We start from the raw sequence: 17255 nt of genomic DNA, 5'->3' as shown, positions 1-17255 counted from the left end.
GTAACCTTTTTGCATGCTGCCAGTTACAGAGAAATCTGCTTAAGACAACTGTGGGTTGAACTAACAAGACGTTTTCCCAAACAAATTGAAACTGACTTAAACAGTATAAAAAATCAGTTAGGACCCAATGCTGTCCCCACTGAAGTCAATAAAAGTTTTGCTATTAACTTCCATAGGAGCAGGACACAACCCTGTGGCAGAATATTTTTGTAGAGTCTCTCCCTTCTTTTCACTAGCCGACTGGATCATTTCAAGGCTAGAACGCTGAGTGGCTCTGGAATAATTTGGTCCTGAAATGTTGTGAAGTGTCTTCACTAACCATGCCAACTAACATAAAATGGGTTAATTATATCTGCACACACTACTCCCTCTGACCATTTCAATTGCACTGCATTGCGGGTAACCATCCCACAGTTCCCTGCACAGCTCCTTTAAGAGGGGTTTGTGAGAGAACCTAATGTGGGTCCAGAAAGGTATTCTGGGAGACTGAGTCAATGTCACAGAATCCTCAGGGAGTCACATCAATGTATATGATGATGAAACGCACCCTACTGGCCCTCTTCTCTTCCTCATAGCCCCTCCTCACACCAGCACCCTTCCCTAGAAAGGCTCAGATCCAGGAAACTGCAAATATAGGACCCAATCCTGCAAGGCTCTGAGCATCCTCCATACCCTAAGAACTCAATGGGAGTTGAGAGCACTGGGCATCTTTCAAGAGTTGCTCGGCATCTTGCAGGATGGGGTCAGAGTGACTGAGTGGTGAGGGGAATGCCACATTGTCTGTCAGGAAGTGACTGTTTCATCTATTTTGCTACCTTGTGGGGAGGACAAAAGTTAATAGGCGTCACAGCACAAGAGTGTTTTAAGGAGGTACTTGGAGGAGGAGAGATGGATAGGATCCATGGCAGACAAGGTCAGGGAAGGAATTGCATAGACAAAGATTCGGCAGGAGAATGGACCAGGTCTGAGAAGGAACTGCATGGAAGGAGGGTTGGAAATAAGAACAGGGCAAGGAAAGAAAAGAGGCATTTAGAGGCGCATCAGGAGTGCAAAGGGGGGTGTAAAAAGACGGGGGAAAGAGGTGGGGAACCAAGTAAATTAATTCAGGGCATATTGAATTAACACAAAAGATCTTGCCCTTAGTGTGGTGAAAGGTGGACGTGTGACATTTCAACAATGGTTCTTTAGATCATCCACTGGGCCTTGAGTCCAGCAGCATCTCAGGGCCCACGCAAGGCCACATCTGGAAATTGTAAATAGGGGCACTGACTTTTCAGGAGTATGCTCCCTGGCTAAAATCAACTAAAGATTCTGAAATATTAAACCACCAACATTCCAAGGGCACTGTACGCAGAGCTGCTGCAGGACACTTCAGTCTCTTACCCCTGCAGTGACATGGAGGAAATGTTTAGGCTCTGAGTTCAGCTACTCAAGAGAGCTGCTTTCTTCATTTGTTATTACAACATCCTTGTTGAGTACTGAATTGAACTGGCTGCTGCTTTGTTGATAGCAGCCTGTACAGTTAGTGCAACTGAGCCAAGAATTAGAGGCTCATTTTTGGCAGGATTGGATAGACAGTCTTTCTATCACTGACTCTGTAAATGAAAAGAAAACGAGGGATTGTTGCAGACAATGCTTCAGGACAGTTCCCACTGAGAACACTTTTGCTTTAACTGCAACCTTGCCAATACTTGCACGTTCTTTGTCAATAATTTGAATTAAGTAGACTTTCTCATACTGCTCATCATTCACAAGAAGAGTCTGAAAGAGATGTTTCAGAGTAGCAGCTGTGTTAGTCTGTATCCGTAAAAAGGAGTACTTGTGGCATCTTAGAGACTAACAAATTTATTAGAGTATAAGCTTTCATGAGCTACAGCTCCCTTCATCGGATGCATACAGTGGAAAATATAGTGGAGAGATTTTATATACACAGAGAACATGAAACAATGGGGGTTAACATACAGACTGTAACAAGAGTGATCAGGAAAGGTGAGCTATTACCAGCAGGAGAGCTGGGGGGGGGACCTTTTGTAGTGATAATCAAGGTGGGCCATAAAGTGAGCTGTAGCTCACGAAAGCTTATGCTCTAATAAATGTGTTAGTCTCTAAGGTGCCACAAAACCTCCTTTTCTTTTTTCTGAAAGCAATGTAACTTTAGCATGGCAGTCTGCTGCCCCTGTCTGGTAATATGAGAGAGCAGCACCAACAGACACACTTACATGGGTATATTGTTTGTACTCCCAGCTCATTTATCTATTTATCTGAACCCCTCCCCCTGATAGATTCAGATCCAACAGAATAGGGTTTCAATAGCTGAAAATTGTTCCCTGCCTTTCTGGCTGTGATGATCAGCTTCCAAACGTGCCCGAAGATAGTGTTTGTTTCCTTAGAGAGACTAAAACAAAAGCTTTTAGCGTCGTGTGAACTGCACTTGTTCATATCTACTATGTGCTAATGGGAAAGCCTGTGCAAAAATATGGGGTAACAAAATTGGGGTAACAAAATGCACAAGTGGCAGAATTGGAAGTGGAAATAAACGGTTAAGAGCAGAACTGGGAGTCAGAACCTCTGGGTCCCATGGTGGGTTCCAACACTGACTCGCTACTTGACCCAGGGCAATCAGATGAGCCAAAATTTTGAAAAGTAGACAGTGATTTTGTGTCTCTCACTTTTGGGTGCCCAGCCTGAGACATCTTGGGCCCGATTTTCAGAACACTGAGCTACTAGAATCTCCATTGACTCAAGTTGGGCTCAGCAGCTCAGAAAAGCAGGCCCCAAGGGGCTGAGGTTGGGCGAGGGTCACTTTTGAAAACGCTGATGTGAAACACAGAGCACGCTGCACCCGTGTGCAGCGGCAGGGCAGGTTAACAGGATTGCCTTGCCATAACTGCTGCAGCACGAGGAGAGACCCCTCTTATGGGCAGTGTGGCCCAGGGAGCAGCCTTAGGGGCTCCATAGGCCATGCTGCCCATGGGCATGCCACGCTGGGCCAGGCAGGCCAGTGCCCATAAGGCCAGTGTCCTGCATGGAGCAAAAGGGGTGGGGGGCAGGCAAGAGGAACCCACCCTGCTGTGGGGGCAGGCGTGACCGTGTGTCACACCCCTGTACTGCCAGCAGCGAGTGGGGAGCCGAGCCGCCTATGCCTGCGCGGGAAGGCTGTGCCCGCGGAACTACATCTCCTCCCCTCGGGCTCTCCCCCGCAAGACCCTTGTCCCCCTGGGGCTGGTTTCGCACACCACTGGCAGCTCAAGTAGCAGAACCCCACCAGCCCCCGCTGGGAGCAGAGGACACGTGGTCCCTCGGCAGCCTTCCGACTGCGCATGCTCAGTAAGGTCGTCGGAAACAGCCACCTTCCGGCTCATCTGCGCATGGGCTGTACCGACCTCCCTGAGCAGACAGCGCACGCGCTCTTGAAGCGTAGTGTGCAGTCGCCCTGACGCAAGGCCGCTGCAATTTCCCAGTGTTTCATCTCGTCCGACCTTGAGTACGCCGTGCCTGTCAGGACCCCAGCTGTCCGGCACAGTGCCTGTGTGGAACTCCCCCAGGGTGCCAGCGCTTCACAGGAGGCTTGTCGGCCGCAGCGCGGGATCGGGTAGCGCGCGCGGGAAGGTGCCGCGCGGGGTTGCCGCGTAGTCTCCACTGCGGCGCGTGGCGCTAAGGCGTTGGTGCGGGGTCAGGCCTTTGTAGTCGCCAGCCCCGTCCGGGTGAGCTGACCCCGGCCCACGTGGGTGGAGGTTTCCAGAAGAGCCGCTGCGCAGGCCGCACTCTCCTCTCCGCGTGAGAGTCTCCGGCCCCACCGCACCCGGACCATGCTGAGCGCCAGCCGCACCGCCGCCCGCCTCCACCTGCTGCCCCGCCGGGGCACCGCTCCTAGCCCCGGCCTCGCTCAGGTGCGGGGCCGGGCCCCGTGGGGGGGCTGGTGCGGGGGGCCCCGCGCGTTACCTGGGGGAAGTGGGAAGCGAGGGGGGCGGCACCCTCCTCGTGGTGCGGGGTGCCCGAGGGTGGGGGCGGGGTGTAAGGCGCCCTCCGGGGGTCATGGCTGGGCTCTGCCGGCGACTTGCGCGGTGGGGCCCCGAGACAGAGGGAGGGGATGCCTAGGTTGGTGGAGGCCCTGGTGCTGGTAGCCCCGTGCTGAGCTCCGGGGCGAGTCCAGGGCCCGTATCCTGCGGGGTTGTGTAACTCTCCAGCTTGGATCGCTGCCTGTCCCGAGGCCACCTGGAGCAAGTCCTGTAATCTCGGCCTCGTTCCCTGTCCGTCCTGGCGGCCTTGTACTGCTGGGGGATGAGTTCATGGGTCCCTTAGGTGCTGAGATGTTCGTGATGAGGGAGCACCGGAGGAGTGGGGCGGCTGGAGATGGGAAGGGCTCTTCTGGAATCTGGGCGTTTAAAATGGATTTAACTGTAAGAGCAGGAGAGTTCTGATTTTAACACCCAGACTGATGAATGGGAGTACCTAATAAAGATGGTTCAGCACAGAGTCATTGGCGTTTAGGGGGCGGGGGCTCTTCCTTTGACCTTCATTGTCGGCATGTGTTGACAGAGTTTAGTGCCAGAGTTCAGCTCTACTACTGTGTGGTTTTCAGCTAATCTCTTACTAAGCACATGTTTTAGGAACTGTTTTTAAAAGTAAAAAGCTTTGTATCTTCTTTGTCCCTCAAAAATTAAAAAAAAGTAGAGAATCTTTAGTTAAGGAGCATTTGTTAGTTGATATTGCTGACAGGCAAGAGATTTTCAAGGTAACTTGGTGGATTTGAAACTGAAAGACCCCCTTTGGTTTTAGTGGGAGTTGTATCTGGCCCTGTAATGAGAATCTTAAATGGCTAAGAATTTCTACTTTTCTCTGGTAAATAAATATTATGCCCATTTTACAGATGAGGCAACTGAAGGGCAAATGGTTAAGCAGTTCAAGGATAATGGGGATCATATTGGGGTGGATATTCAAGGATAATGGGGATCAATGCTGAACAGCAGCCTAGTTTCTGAGCTCCTTGATCTGTGTACAGAGAGATACTCTGTCAAGATCTCAGGATGATTTACAGTGGCACAGCTATGGTGCAGCAGCTGTACTGCAGTAGCACCATGGTGTAGATACTTGCCTCATTGATGAAAGTGGTTTTTCTGCCAATATAGTTAATTCCCCTCTCCAAGAGGTGATCGGTAGGCCAACAGAAGAATCTTTCAGTTGACCTAGCCATGTCTACATCAGGTATTAGGTCACTCTAACAGCAGTGCTCAGGGTGTGACATTAGTTACATAATGTAGCTGGATTCAGCCTCCGGCCTCTCCTCTTTTTGCTTCCTGCCTCTCCTCTTCTCACTCATCCCCAGGTCAAAGTGTATGCTAAGCAGGAGGGGCTTGTATTCTCCAAAGTATTAACAAAGCAGTATTCTCTTCTTATGATGGGGTTCTGTTTGTACTAAGCTGTTACGTGAGGTTACACACACACAAACACTGAAGTTTTTGTTCAGCATCTCTTAAACCTACTCGAAAGAATGAAACTCTGAAGCAATGTGGTCTAGTCTACCCTTTGAGGAAATTTCAAGAAACTTGGTTAATGTTTATTTGCTGCTGGTTGCTAAAGAGGCTAAAAAATTCAGTTTTACTTGTTGCAGCATTTGCAACAAGTTTAACTTGTGCATGTTCATAACAAGAATCTTCTATACCAGCAACTTGCTCAGCTTGGATAATATGGGTCTTAGTGTTCACATTTCATATAAACAACAAATAATAAAACTTAAGGTAAATGTTCTGTGGCTGTATAATATAACAAAATATTTTCTTGAGTCCTTGGTTAGTTTTCAGTTAAGTAAAAGGAATTTTGAAGATTAAACACACAGCTAATGTGGTGGTAGAGATGTATCACATTTTTATTATTTTTAAGGTAGCACAGCTACAGATCCTTTTAAATACTGGATGTGAGGTAATCTTACCCAAAATAAGATGCAAGAAACCTCTGATTGCTGTAATATCCTGACTTTATTTTATAGGCAGTCTGGAATACTCTCAGTCAAGATGTTCTCAGAACAGTATCAAGTAGGAAGTATGCGTAAGTATGTCTCCTCTTCCCTCCTCCCCGCCCCCCTTTTTTGAGAGCGAGGAAAAGATTGAACTGTAAGAAAAACAAATAACTGTGTAATAGTCTTGATACTTAAATTGACTCCAGCTTCATAATCTGAAATCCTTGGTCAGATGTGTGTATGGTTAATTAAGGAGAAACAAAAAGTCCTCTACTGGCGCAGCATTTCATAGATAATCAGATACTAAGTATGGTAACAAATTTCCAGCTACACACAAAGTTTTTAGACCTAATAAAATTCCAAACAAACCTATTTATTGGAATGCAAAGAAGATACTTAATAAAACCTTTTTAACATCATTTAATCCATCAATTAGTTCCATAGATCCCAATTAAACTTCTTTTGAAGCAAAAACATTTGTTTTGTGGGCATAACCAATACACACACCACTTCTCTCCCATCCAATATAAAGTAATAGAGGAAAATTGTGTATTAAAATTTGCAAAACTTGGTGCTTTCTCAAGACTGACTCTGTCTCCTTCTTTGTTTCCCTCGCTTTTTCAGGAAACAGTTAGAACTCTGTATCCCTGAAAAGTTTATTCTATTTAGGAATCCCCCTTACTTATGAAATCAGAACATTACATGGGTGTGACAGATTACTATCTGCTAATCCTGATGTATCATCAGCATTATCTTCTGTTATTGTGTTGGAGAGGGTTCCACAGCTCTGCAGATCAGTTTACTTTCATTTTTTTTCTTGGAAGTGGTTTGTGCTCCCTCACAATATATTCTGCAGATTTTCTTAATTTATTAATCCAAGGTAAAAAATAAACCCAAAGATTCTGGTCTGTTATCTTTTTTTCATCAAGTTATATAGTTGATGTAACTCCTTTAGTACTGGAACCAAAAAGTTATGGAAGTGAGGTACCTCGGGTGGGAGGGGTTTGAGGTGAAACCCTAGAGGAAAAGCTCACACCTGGGGCTATCGCCTATCTTTGCTCACTGCATGTCTAATAAATTGGTGTAATTGCAACTGAAGGCAAGTTTTCTCAAGTAAACTAAGGAAAAAGGATATTCAACCTCTCCCAAAAGCAGAGCCTCCCTGTAAATCATTTCAGTCAGAAATATCACCCATCATGTTACCCCACAGTCAAGGCTTAAAAATGTTAGCATGTCTTTTTTCAGAAAGAAAGTTAGCTGTAGCTCTAAATACCCCAGGATCAGAGGACCTCAACAGGGCCTTAGTTCATCCTCTTTATCTATAGATTTTCACTTTTCCATTCTGAAAATTGCCTTCTAAACTAATGTGAGCACTTTTTATAGTCTCTCTCCTCCAGGCAGCTGCTTTCAAGCAGGTGTGACTATTAACGTCTGAATTATTAGATACAAATGAGAGGCTCTGACTACAAAAATCCTGGATTTCTGTATTAACTCTTCATAAATGTACTATAGCTTTTATGCTTGCTATATGAATGAATAAATCTGTTACAGATTTTCCAGGTTAGCATGCAGGGAATAGGCTTTTCATGGGAATTTGTAATCAAAACTGTGTGTAGGGGAACTATTGCAAGTGTCAGATAAAAAGCTACTGCCGGTAATTCTGATCAGTTTAACCTTTTTTTAGGGTTGTCGATTAATCGCAGTTAACTCATACTATTAACTCAAAAATTAATCACGATTAATCACAGTTTTAATTGCACTGTTTAATAAATTTCAATTGATATGCTGTTTAATATTTTGGATGTTTTTCTACATTTTCATATATATTCTGTGTTGTAATTGAAATCAATGTGTATATTATATTTAATTACAAATATTTGCACTGTAAAAATGATAAACAAAAGAAATAGTATTTCAGACTGCACTACAAAATGGTATGAGGTGAACCTTCTCCTGAATGTAGATGTAGATTTTTGTTTTTTTGTTACATGACTGCATTCAAAAATAAAACAATATAAAACTTCAGAGCCTACAAGTCTACTCAGTCCTACTTCTTGTTCAGCCAATCTCGAAAATAAGCAAGTTTGTTTACATTTAAGGGAGATAACGCTGCCCACTTCTTATTTACAATGTCACCTGAAAGTGAGAACAGCCATTTGCATGGCACTTTTGTAGCCGGCATCGCAAGGTATTTACGTGCCAGATGTGCTTCGGCCACCCTTCCAGAGGATGTGCTTCCATGCTGATGATGCTTGTTAAAAAAATAAGCGTTAATTAAATTTCTGACTGAACTCCTTGGGGCAGAATTGTATGTCCCCTGCTCTGTTTTACTTGCATTCTGCCATATATTTCCTGTTATAGCACTCTTGGATAATGACCCAGCACATGTTCTTCATTTTAAGAACACGTTCACTGCAGATTTGACAAAACACAAAGAAGGTACGAATGTGAGATTTCTAAAGATAGCTACAGCAGTTGACTCAAGGTTTAAGAATCAGAAATGCATTCCAAAATCTAAGAGACGAGGTGTGGAGCTTGCTTTCAGAAGTCTTAAAAGAGCAACAATCCGATATGGAAACTACAGAACCTGAACCACCAAAAAAGAAAATCAACTTTCTGCTGGTGACACCTGACTCAGATAATGATAATGAACATGCACTGGGTTGGATTGTTATCGAGCAGAACCCGTCATCAGCATGGACGCATTTTCTTTTGGAATGGTGGTTGAAGCATGAAGGGATGACGTATGAATCTTTAGCGCATCTGGCACGTAAATATCTTGGGATGCCAGCTACAACAGTGCCATGAGAACGCCTGTTGTTACTTTCAGGTAACATAAACAAGAAGCTGGCAGCATTATCTCCTGCAAATGTAAACAAATGTATGTCTGAGCGACTGGCTGAATGGGCTTGCGGGCTTTAAAATTTTACATTGTTTTATTTTTGAATGCAGGTTTTTTGTACGTAATTCTACATTTGTAAATTCAACTTTCATGATAAAGAGATTGCATTACAGTACTTAGGTGAATTGAAAAATGCTATTTTGTTTATAGTGCAAATACTGGTAATAAAAATAAAGTGAGCACTGTACACTTCGTATTCTGTGTTGTAATTGAAGTTAATATATTTGAAAATGTAGAAAACATCCAAAAATATTTAAATATTCAATATATTCAGCAATATTCTATTGTTTAACAGTGTGATGAATCACGATGAATTTTTTTTAATCGCTTGACAGCCTTGCTTATTTTAGATTTACTCCCTCTCCCCAAGTGGAATTAGGCCTTTCATATGAAAGACTTGATGTTTAGGGATGTTAGAACTGATTTGACATCAGTATTTGAAGGACCACATTCACAAATAGCATACAGACTCTTAAGTATTTAAAGCGTGATGCTAGCCAATAAAAAGTCCAGGGGATTTCACAGTGGAACATCGAAAACGAGTAAGAATTTAGACACAACGTATGCCTGGAATGACCAAATCTAATACAGAACCACAATTTGCTGATACTAAGTTGATTTCCAACATAGGCTCGGTTGTTCTCCAATTTCCTCTATTACTCTAGAGTGGAAAATGGATTTGCTTCCCCAACTGCAGGTAGAATCTGGTTGAAAGGTAATTCCTCCGCTCCCCACATCATCTTGCTGGGAGAGAAAGCTTTTTGGTTGTTTCACTGGTTGCATCCTCCTTTAGCAGTAACCCTAACATTTTGTTTTAAATATATTTTGCAGCTCAGAAGCAGTCAAAGGTGCTGTTATTGGTATTGATTTGGGCACAACTAACTCCTGTGTGGCAGTTATGGAAGGAAAACAAGCAAAGGTGAGTAACTACTAGTGTATAACAATTTATCTAAGGGAGGGAATCAGTGCTGCCGCTTTTGCAGGTGGTTTTCCTGCGTTATAGACTCTCACCATTTTTACGTAGGTGCTGGAAAACGCCGAAGGTGCCAGAACTACCCCATCTGTTGTAGCATTTACAGCTGATGGTGAACGATTGGTTGGGATGCCAGCTAAACGACAGGCTGTAACTAACCCACAGAATACATTCTATGCTACCAAACGTCTCATTGGACGGCGCTATGATGATTCTGAAGTACAGAAAGATATGTGAGTAAAACTAATTAACGTTATTCCCCAGTTCTGGAAAGAGAATTTGCAGAGTGCAGCATGCCCATGCATGGCCTAAAACAAAGTGCTGTTTCTACATGGTGGGACATGGTACTCGGTGCATAGAATCCCATGTTTGCTCATATTCCTCAAAAGTTTAGCCTGTGTTTCACTGCATTTATTAATGATGCTTTTTAAGCTTTTTAGGGGCGGACTTGTAATTGGTTCTTGACAATGCAATATAGCTGGTGCTGTCTGCATTGGCAGGAGGAATGGATCAAATGACAAAGTGCTGACTGTACTTTGTACTGTACAGAACCCTGAGAGCCCCTGCCCTGAGGGTTTCCTGCATCTTACTTCTGATTGAGTCCGCGTTGTATAGAACACTGCACACGTAATATTCACTGAATTTTAAGGAAGGTTATAGTTTCTACATAATGTCTGTCATATAAAAGTTCTGAGCAGATGCCTTGTGATTGGAATACTGAATAGCTGTTACCTTTCATGAGAGGGAGAAGAACAGTAATTTAATGGCCACTTCTCTCTGGATTGCAATTCAGTTCTAGTGGCTTGTCCTACTCGAAAGCTATTTTCCTCACTTTAGTAAACTCTCATAATACAAAAACATTTAATGAAAAGGAAAGCAGCATGCCTGCAATTTATTAAGGAAAATACTTTCTATCTAGTGCATAAAGTAACCTGTGGAATTTATTGTCACAGGATATTGGAGGCCAAGAGTTATGGGATTCAAAATATGGTTAGATATTGAAGTGGATGAGAAATATAAGCCAACCACTAGCTGATGGGGGGGCTTAACCTACACCTCTGGAAAAGATTTCTATTATCTCTTAATTTTCCACCATTGGGTTTCTTGCATCTACCTCTGAATCAGCTGATGATGGCCACTGTCAGAGGATGGCTTCTGGACTACGTGGACCACTTGTTTGATCTTGTTTAACATCAATTAAAGTTTGCATAATTGCATTCATGGCACAGTTTACACTGGGATTCTTAAATGAAACTGTTCAGGTTCAGTGCTCATTGGTTTTATTGTGTGCCCAGAAATTCTTATGTGTTTATAACTTAATGTAGATCCTTAATCTCAGCACTTTCTGCAAAATACTGCAGAAAGTTGGGTGTACCTGAGTCTATAAACTGAATCTTCTGCAGGTGTTTTATGCAAAATTACTCTGTCCAACACAGATTAGTGTGAAAGTTTTTAAACATTCTGTTTTTTTGAAGGTATAGGCCTTACGTTATTTTGGACTTAAGCAAGTGAGAGGTTCTGATAGTTATTTTTACAGCACTCCGAAAACACTGTCTTTGCCCCAGAGAGCTTACAAGTCTACTGTGTAACAAAAAAACCAAACAAACGAGTTGACATGCATATAAGAAAAAACAAAGGAGCTGGGGGATGTGAAAGGACAGGTTACAGTGAGACTGTGTTGCTGGATTAGAGTAATGTGCACACAGATTGGGTTCTAATCATAACTTCTGTAGCAACGGCACATTTTAGGTCTTGTGTAAGTGATAAAAACTGAGTGTTCTGGTAGGTACTCAGAGAAGAGCAATGGGGGAAGAGTGGCTGAAAGGAAAAGTGGGGAGGACAGCAGTAAGGAACTTAATGGGCAGCGAGATTGGGCTGCGTAGCTGAACGGTTGCAATGCTAGAAGGGTAGAGTGAAAGGAGAGCAGCCACCAACTGCAGTGCAGCAAATGAGGGCTCCAGAGTCCATATTTCAGAGTTGAGTGAAGAGTGGTGTCAGGAGGCTGACAGCCTGTATAGGGCCCTTCGGGAGGGAGCAAATTGGACGACCCTGAGCTTACTCAGGGTTCTTACCTGTAACTGATGCCAGGATACATCAGAGCTGAATCAAACTCATTGGTATTGACCTTTTCCAAGAAATGCAAAGATCCTGGATGAAAACCATTGCAAATAGTATTGTCAGATGCCTCCCTTACATCTGAGGCTGTTAGGGGAAGGTTTACTGTAGGATCTCTCCCTTTAAAACCAAGGTGTCACTATGTTTTGCCAATTTCAGATTAACCAGCAATACCAGCTGTGTATTCACCGTAGGGCTTAGACTCATGGTCCCTTCTGGCCTTTTAGTCTATCATGATGATCTAGTCTGACCTTCTGTATGTTGCAGGCCACAGACCATCGGCCACCCACTCCCTGTAATAGACCCCAGCCTCTGGCTGAGTTACTGAAGTCTTCAAATCATGATTTAAAGTCTTGTGTGATGCATTCAGTGTTATCTAGAGAAACTTTACACAATGTGAAATTCTTGTGTTTCAGTAAAAATGTTCCTTTTAAAATTGTCCGTGCCTCTAATGGTGATGCCTGGGTAGAAGCGCATGGGAAGCTGTATTCTCCAAGCCAAATTGGTGCCTTTGTATTAATGAAGATGAAGGAGACTGCAGGTTGGTACAGCAAGGTGTTTACCTTGTTTAACTTGTTTGAGCACAAGTTTAACCATGGTATTGGTACTAGGTGTCTGATAAATATATTGAGCATACTACAGCCCTAATAAAAACTTCCTTCTAGAACCCTTCTAAACCATGGCCTGAGTTACATCAGATTGTGTAGGGATAAGGTAGTAGGCTATGTTTTACCCTCAGGGAGAGTGAAGGACCCTTAATTTTGTTCTGACCAAGTCAGGGTATTTGACAGAGTTACAGCTTCAGGCAAAGCTTTATCTTGATTGCTCTTATTCGAAGTCTCAATTTGCAGAGTCTTGAAATACGTGTTTCAAACAAAATGTCAGTCATGTCTGCTGGCTGTGAAGTAGTGCACACTCCTTCCTCCTCCCAGGATCCTGTACATGCTTATTCATCTCTTCCAGATAACCGTGCATATTGTGAAACTTGCCATTTACAAACTCCTAATACTTGCCTCCTTTGGCATAGCGGCTGCTGTCACAAATACCTACTAGCCTTTGGTCTATACAGCAACTATTTGACTTCCTATTCAGACAGGGTTCGGTCCTCTGCCTAGCTAGCTGTAACATGTCAGCTTCCTAAATCTGCTGCTTTTCTACACGTGGAGTTAAGCTCTGCCCAGTTGCATTATGTGGCTAGTAGACTGATGGGAATGATGATGGGTGGGTTGGTTCTTACATGGCTAGTTGATATCCATCATCAAGAGAAGAAATGTTAAAGGGACCTCATGTTGTGAAGTACTTCTCCCTAGCTAGTGGTGGCTGTGGAGCTCTGCCAGGCCGATGGCCCACAGAGCTGGAGATTCTTTCCCCTTCCATGCCTACTGTGACCTCAAGGAAATCCCCCAACTACAATAGGGTGGGGTAGTTTGACATTTAGTTTTGGAGCTCTCACTGCTCCTCACCTGCTGTCTGGGTTGGAGAGTACTTGTGCACCCCAATATCAAGTGATGACAAGTAAGACTGCACGTGGGTGTTGACTATACATAGATTATTCGGCCTTGCAGTAGCTACCAAGGCCTAGCAGGGATGGAAGGACAGGCCTAGAAGACTGAGTTGCAGTGTACAGCAGGGTAGAGATTGCCTGCAGATTCTGGAAATGGCAGTCTTTAGTGTTGTGCAGCAGGCCAACCCATATCCCAGATAGGCCAGTCACCGCAAAAGCTGTAAACTAGATTGGCTAGAAATGCTGTAAGGATATTAAAGCAAATAAAGTACTGTGACGTCTCTGGGATGGGTAGTGTGCATCCAAATATTTGAACAGGTTTGTTGTGTTTAGTGATGACTTTCGACTTCCAATATTAATTGAAAGAGAACAGCAAGTTGTGATATTGAATAGGGATGTGCCAGAAAACTAGGAGCTTTTCTGATTAACCATAAATTACATTTTTATTTGCCAACGTTAATCTGCAGTATATCCTCCTGCTGTGGAAAATACTTATAGTGGACAAACAAATCATACAAATGATAGCCAATGGGTAAGCAGTCTGTTGACCAAATATAAGACATTCCAAAGTAAAGGAATAGCCTCAGGATTGTTTTTTACTCCCTATAAAAGCAAAGTCTGCAAATGTTATATGTGAATTCACACTAACCAGTTTTGTCTGATCACTAGTGGAAAGCATAGAAATGTCTTGAGGTGACTGCTATTCTAAGAGGTCACAAGCTCTTCTATACTGTGACCCCCATGTTAAAAATGGAAAAAAGCTTTGGGACCCTCTCCCATCTCTCCATAAAAGGAGGGAAGTCACAAAGCCCAGATTGAGGACCCCTATTCTGTTTATAGCTAAGGGAGTATAAACAATGTACCAACGATTTAGAGTGGGTCTGAAGTTGTTGTTAACTACAATAACTTGCTGTTTTTTCTTTTCCAGAAAACTACCTGGGACACTCAGCAAAGAACGCTGTCATCACTGTCCCTGCTTACTTCAATGATTCTCAGAGGCAGGTAGGGTCACAAGCTCCTGTGTTTCCTGTGTGTGTAAGCAGAGATTTTAACTTCTCTCACTGGTCAACTTTCTTCTCTTTTCCAGGCTACTAAAGATGCTGGGCAGATTTCTGGACTCAACGTCCTGAGGGTGATTAATGAACCAACTGCTGCTGCCCTGGCTTATGGTCTAGACAAGTCTGAAGACAAAGTGTAAATGTCTGCTAGTAATCCCCATCCCTCTTAGCCAGAGCACTTTAGGGTTCTGTTTTGTAAATAATTTAAGACTTTGTGTTTCTTAAAATCCTAGTTCAGACTTAATTGCTCAACTAATCACACAGTAATCTGTTTTATGCAGTTGCTCTCAGAGCTTTATTCCATTCTTAGCAGTTTTAAAAAAAAAACCAAAAAACGAATCTTAGATGTTCATTCCAAAACTGCATCTTAAATTAGTTAGCAGTAGTTCCACAGCAGCACAACTGCACACCTCTAAATTAAGCGCACACAACCGTGGTTAGTAATAACAGTTTCTTAGTGTGGTTCTTCAAGATGATTGAGTTGAGAGGTTTGTTATATTTAAGCTTAAATGTGGCATAAAAATCTCTATCCAGGTTCTGGTTTACTGGCATGTAGGCGACAAGATCTCTTCCCTGGAAAGCATTTGTTTCCTGATGTACCTGTTAAGAAATTTATTTTTATTATCCTCTGCATGTCAGTATTACCATAACAATTTTGCTGTGATAGATCTTACAAACTGTAAATTCATGTTGAAGAGAATTTTTCTTAGTTTATAGTGCTGTGTAAGCATTCTCTGCTTCCCCTAGCCTTTCCCAAAAACTGTCTGATAACTCTGAAATGCTGGGGCTTTAGCGCCATACCTTAATTTGCCTTATGACTTTATGGGAGGCAAACCACAAATGTTCTCTCTTTTTAATACAAATGTTCTCTCTTTTTAATACAAATGTTAAGGCTGATTGAACTGCAATATCCAGTTCCAAACTTTCTAGTTTGGTCAGTGGTAGGCACAGAGCATTGGTAAATAAGAAGTTCCCCTGGAGAGGCCTTCCCTAGTAAGGCAGGTAGTAGAAATGACCAAGGTTACATAATGGCAAAATCATGTAGTCCATGTGCACCCAGAACTCTCATTTGAAGTCAGAAATTCCAGATGTGCATGGAATGGGCTGATTATGTCAGCTTGGTGACTCCCTCTTTAGAGAAGGCTTCTTTAGGGGAAACTTACTATTCATCAGTACTCCAGGAGATGAAATAATTGAATAGTACAGTAAACCAGGTGCTGAAATTACATAGTGGGCATGATCCTGCATTCCTTGTGCACCACAAGCTCTCAGTTTAAATAGGAGTCAGATGTCTTCAAATGGGGACTTTTGGTGTGTAAGGAATGCAGGATCAGGCCCACTATCAGCCTTCATCTTTGTAGACAATAGCCTATGCATGCAATGTAAAGGTTCACATGACTGTCCGCACCTCTGTCTCATGAGTTTGAAAGTGTTCAAGCCAAAAAACTTTGTCTTTAAAGGGTGTTGACATATAGTCTCTCTGTTTTCTGTCTTAGTATTGCAGTGTATGACTTGGGTGGTGGCACTTTTGATATTTCTATTTTGGAAATTCAGAAGGGAGTCTTTGAGGTGAAATCTACCAATGGTGACACTTTCTTGGGTGGTGAAGATTTTGACCAGGCCTTGCTGCAGCATATTGTCAAGGAATTCAAGAGAGAGGTAAATGAGATCTGTTTGCACAGATAACATGCCATGTGTAATTTTGATTGTGTTACTGAGAATGCTTTGAAAACCAATTCTCAAAGCTAGGGAATCTCAAATTACTTCAGAAGGATGAGGATCCTCTTCTGTATTGGTATGTTTTGAGTTTTAGTTGACTATTAACCTAAATGCTAAAAGTGTAGGGTATTAAAATTACTTGGATTGCTCTTTAGTATTCTGACTCATATTTTAGTATTCTGCCTCATATTTGTCAAAAAATAAATACGAATTAAAGAGCGGACATCTCACAGGAGTCTAAGTCAAACAGAATAGCAAGACTTCTGTTCCTTTGACACTGTCTCTATGGGGTTGTCCTACAGATAATTCACCCCCCTTTCATATTACAAGGGAATTGGCCGCATAAATCCATCAGTGCTGCATGATGCTACTGCCTAATAGATGGAGCACAAGGGTGGCAGCTGGAAAATTTGTGCAGTTTAATTATAACTCAGTCATTGATCCAGTGTTACCTTCAGCAAGGTACGGTGTCTGCTCCAATACTTCTAATCGTTAATGGATATATCACTACAAAACTACTTCACTTGGTGGTTAGGGCTAATGTATGTGAAATACACGTATTTATCATTATGGTTACAAGCGTGGGGGATAAGCAGACAAAGCACTAGGACTCAAATTCTAATTTTTGCAGATGTCTTTCTAGTACAGTGGGGCAGGGGTGACCTACAGCAAATATCAGCTGCAGGCTTCTGGGTTTCTGGAGACTGACAGGTTTTTTTGTTAACACACATTTCTTATTGGTTAGACGGGCATTGACCTGACTAAAGACAACATGGCTCTTCAGAGAGTGAGAGAAGCGTCAGAAAAAGCCAAATGTGAGCTCTCTTCATCTGTGCAGGTGAGATGACTGTACAATAAAGTGCATTAGTTGGCCACTTTGATATGTCACTTCACACATTTTATTTAACAGGTAAAAGACCAGCCAAATGCGAAGGCAGTAATTTGGGTTGATAAAACAAACTTGAGTATGTGCAAAGGACATCATGGGGGAAATGCTTTGATAAGCTAGTATTGGTATTAACAATCTG

General features: G+C 42.8%; 1 protein-coding gene across 1 annotated transcript in view; it reads left to right on the top strand.

Moving 5' to 3' along the window:
• Window positions 1–3493: 3493 nt before the first annotated feature.
• HSPA9 (heat shock protein family A (Hsp70) member 9) overlaps window positions 3494–17255 on the top strand; it is a 31962-nt gene continuing 18200 nt past the window's right edge. The window contains exons 1-9 of the mRNA XM_073356002.1: window positions 3494–3890; window positions 5987–6045; window positions 9690–9777; window positions 9883–10064; window positions 12363–12487; window positions 14379–14452; window positions 14538–14644; window positions 16005–16167; window positions 16973–17065. Coding sequence (XP_073212103.1) covers window positions 3810–3890; window positions 5987–6045; window positions 9690–9777; window positions 9883–10064; window positions 12363–12487; window positions 14379–14452; window positions 14538–14644; window positions 16005–16167; window positions 16973–17065 — 972 coding nt within the window. The 5' untranslated portion in view covers window positions 3494–3809. The remainder of the gene's footprint in view (window positions 3891–5986; window positions 6046–9689; window positions 9778–9882; window positions 10065–12362; window positions 12488–14378; window positions 14453–14537; window positions 14645–16004; window positions 16168–16972; window positions 17066–17255) is intronic.

Source organism: Lepidochelys kempii, chromosome 8 (assembly GCF_965140265.1).
Source record: "Lepidochelys kempii isolate rLepKem1 chromosome 8, rLepKem1.hap2, whole genome shotgun sequence".
Classification (NCBI taxonomy): Eukaryota; Metazoa; Chordata; order Testudines; family Cheloniidae; genus Lepidochelys; species Lepidochelys kempii.
The sequence above is the reverse complement of the archived record's forward strand: the minus strand, read 5'-3'. Positions and strand labels throughout refer to the sequence as shown.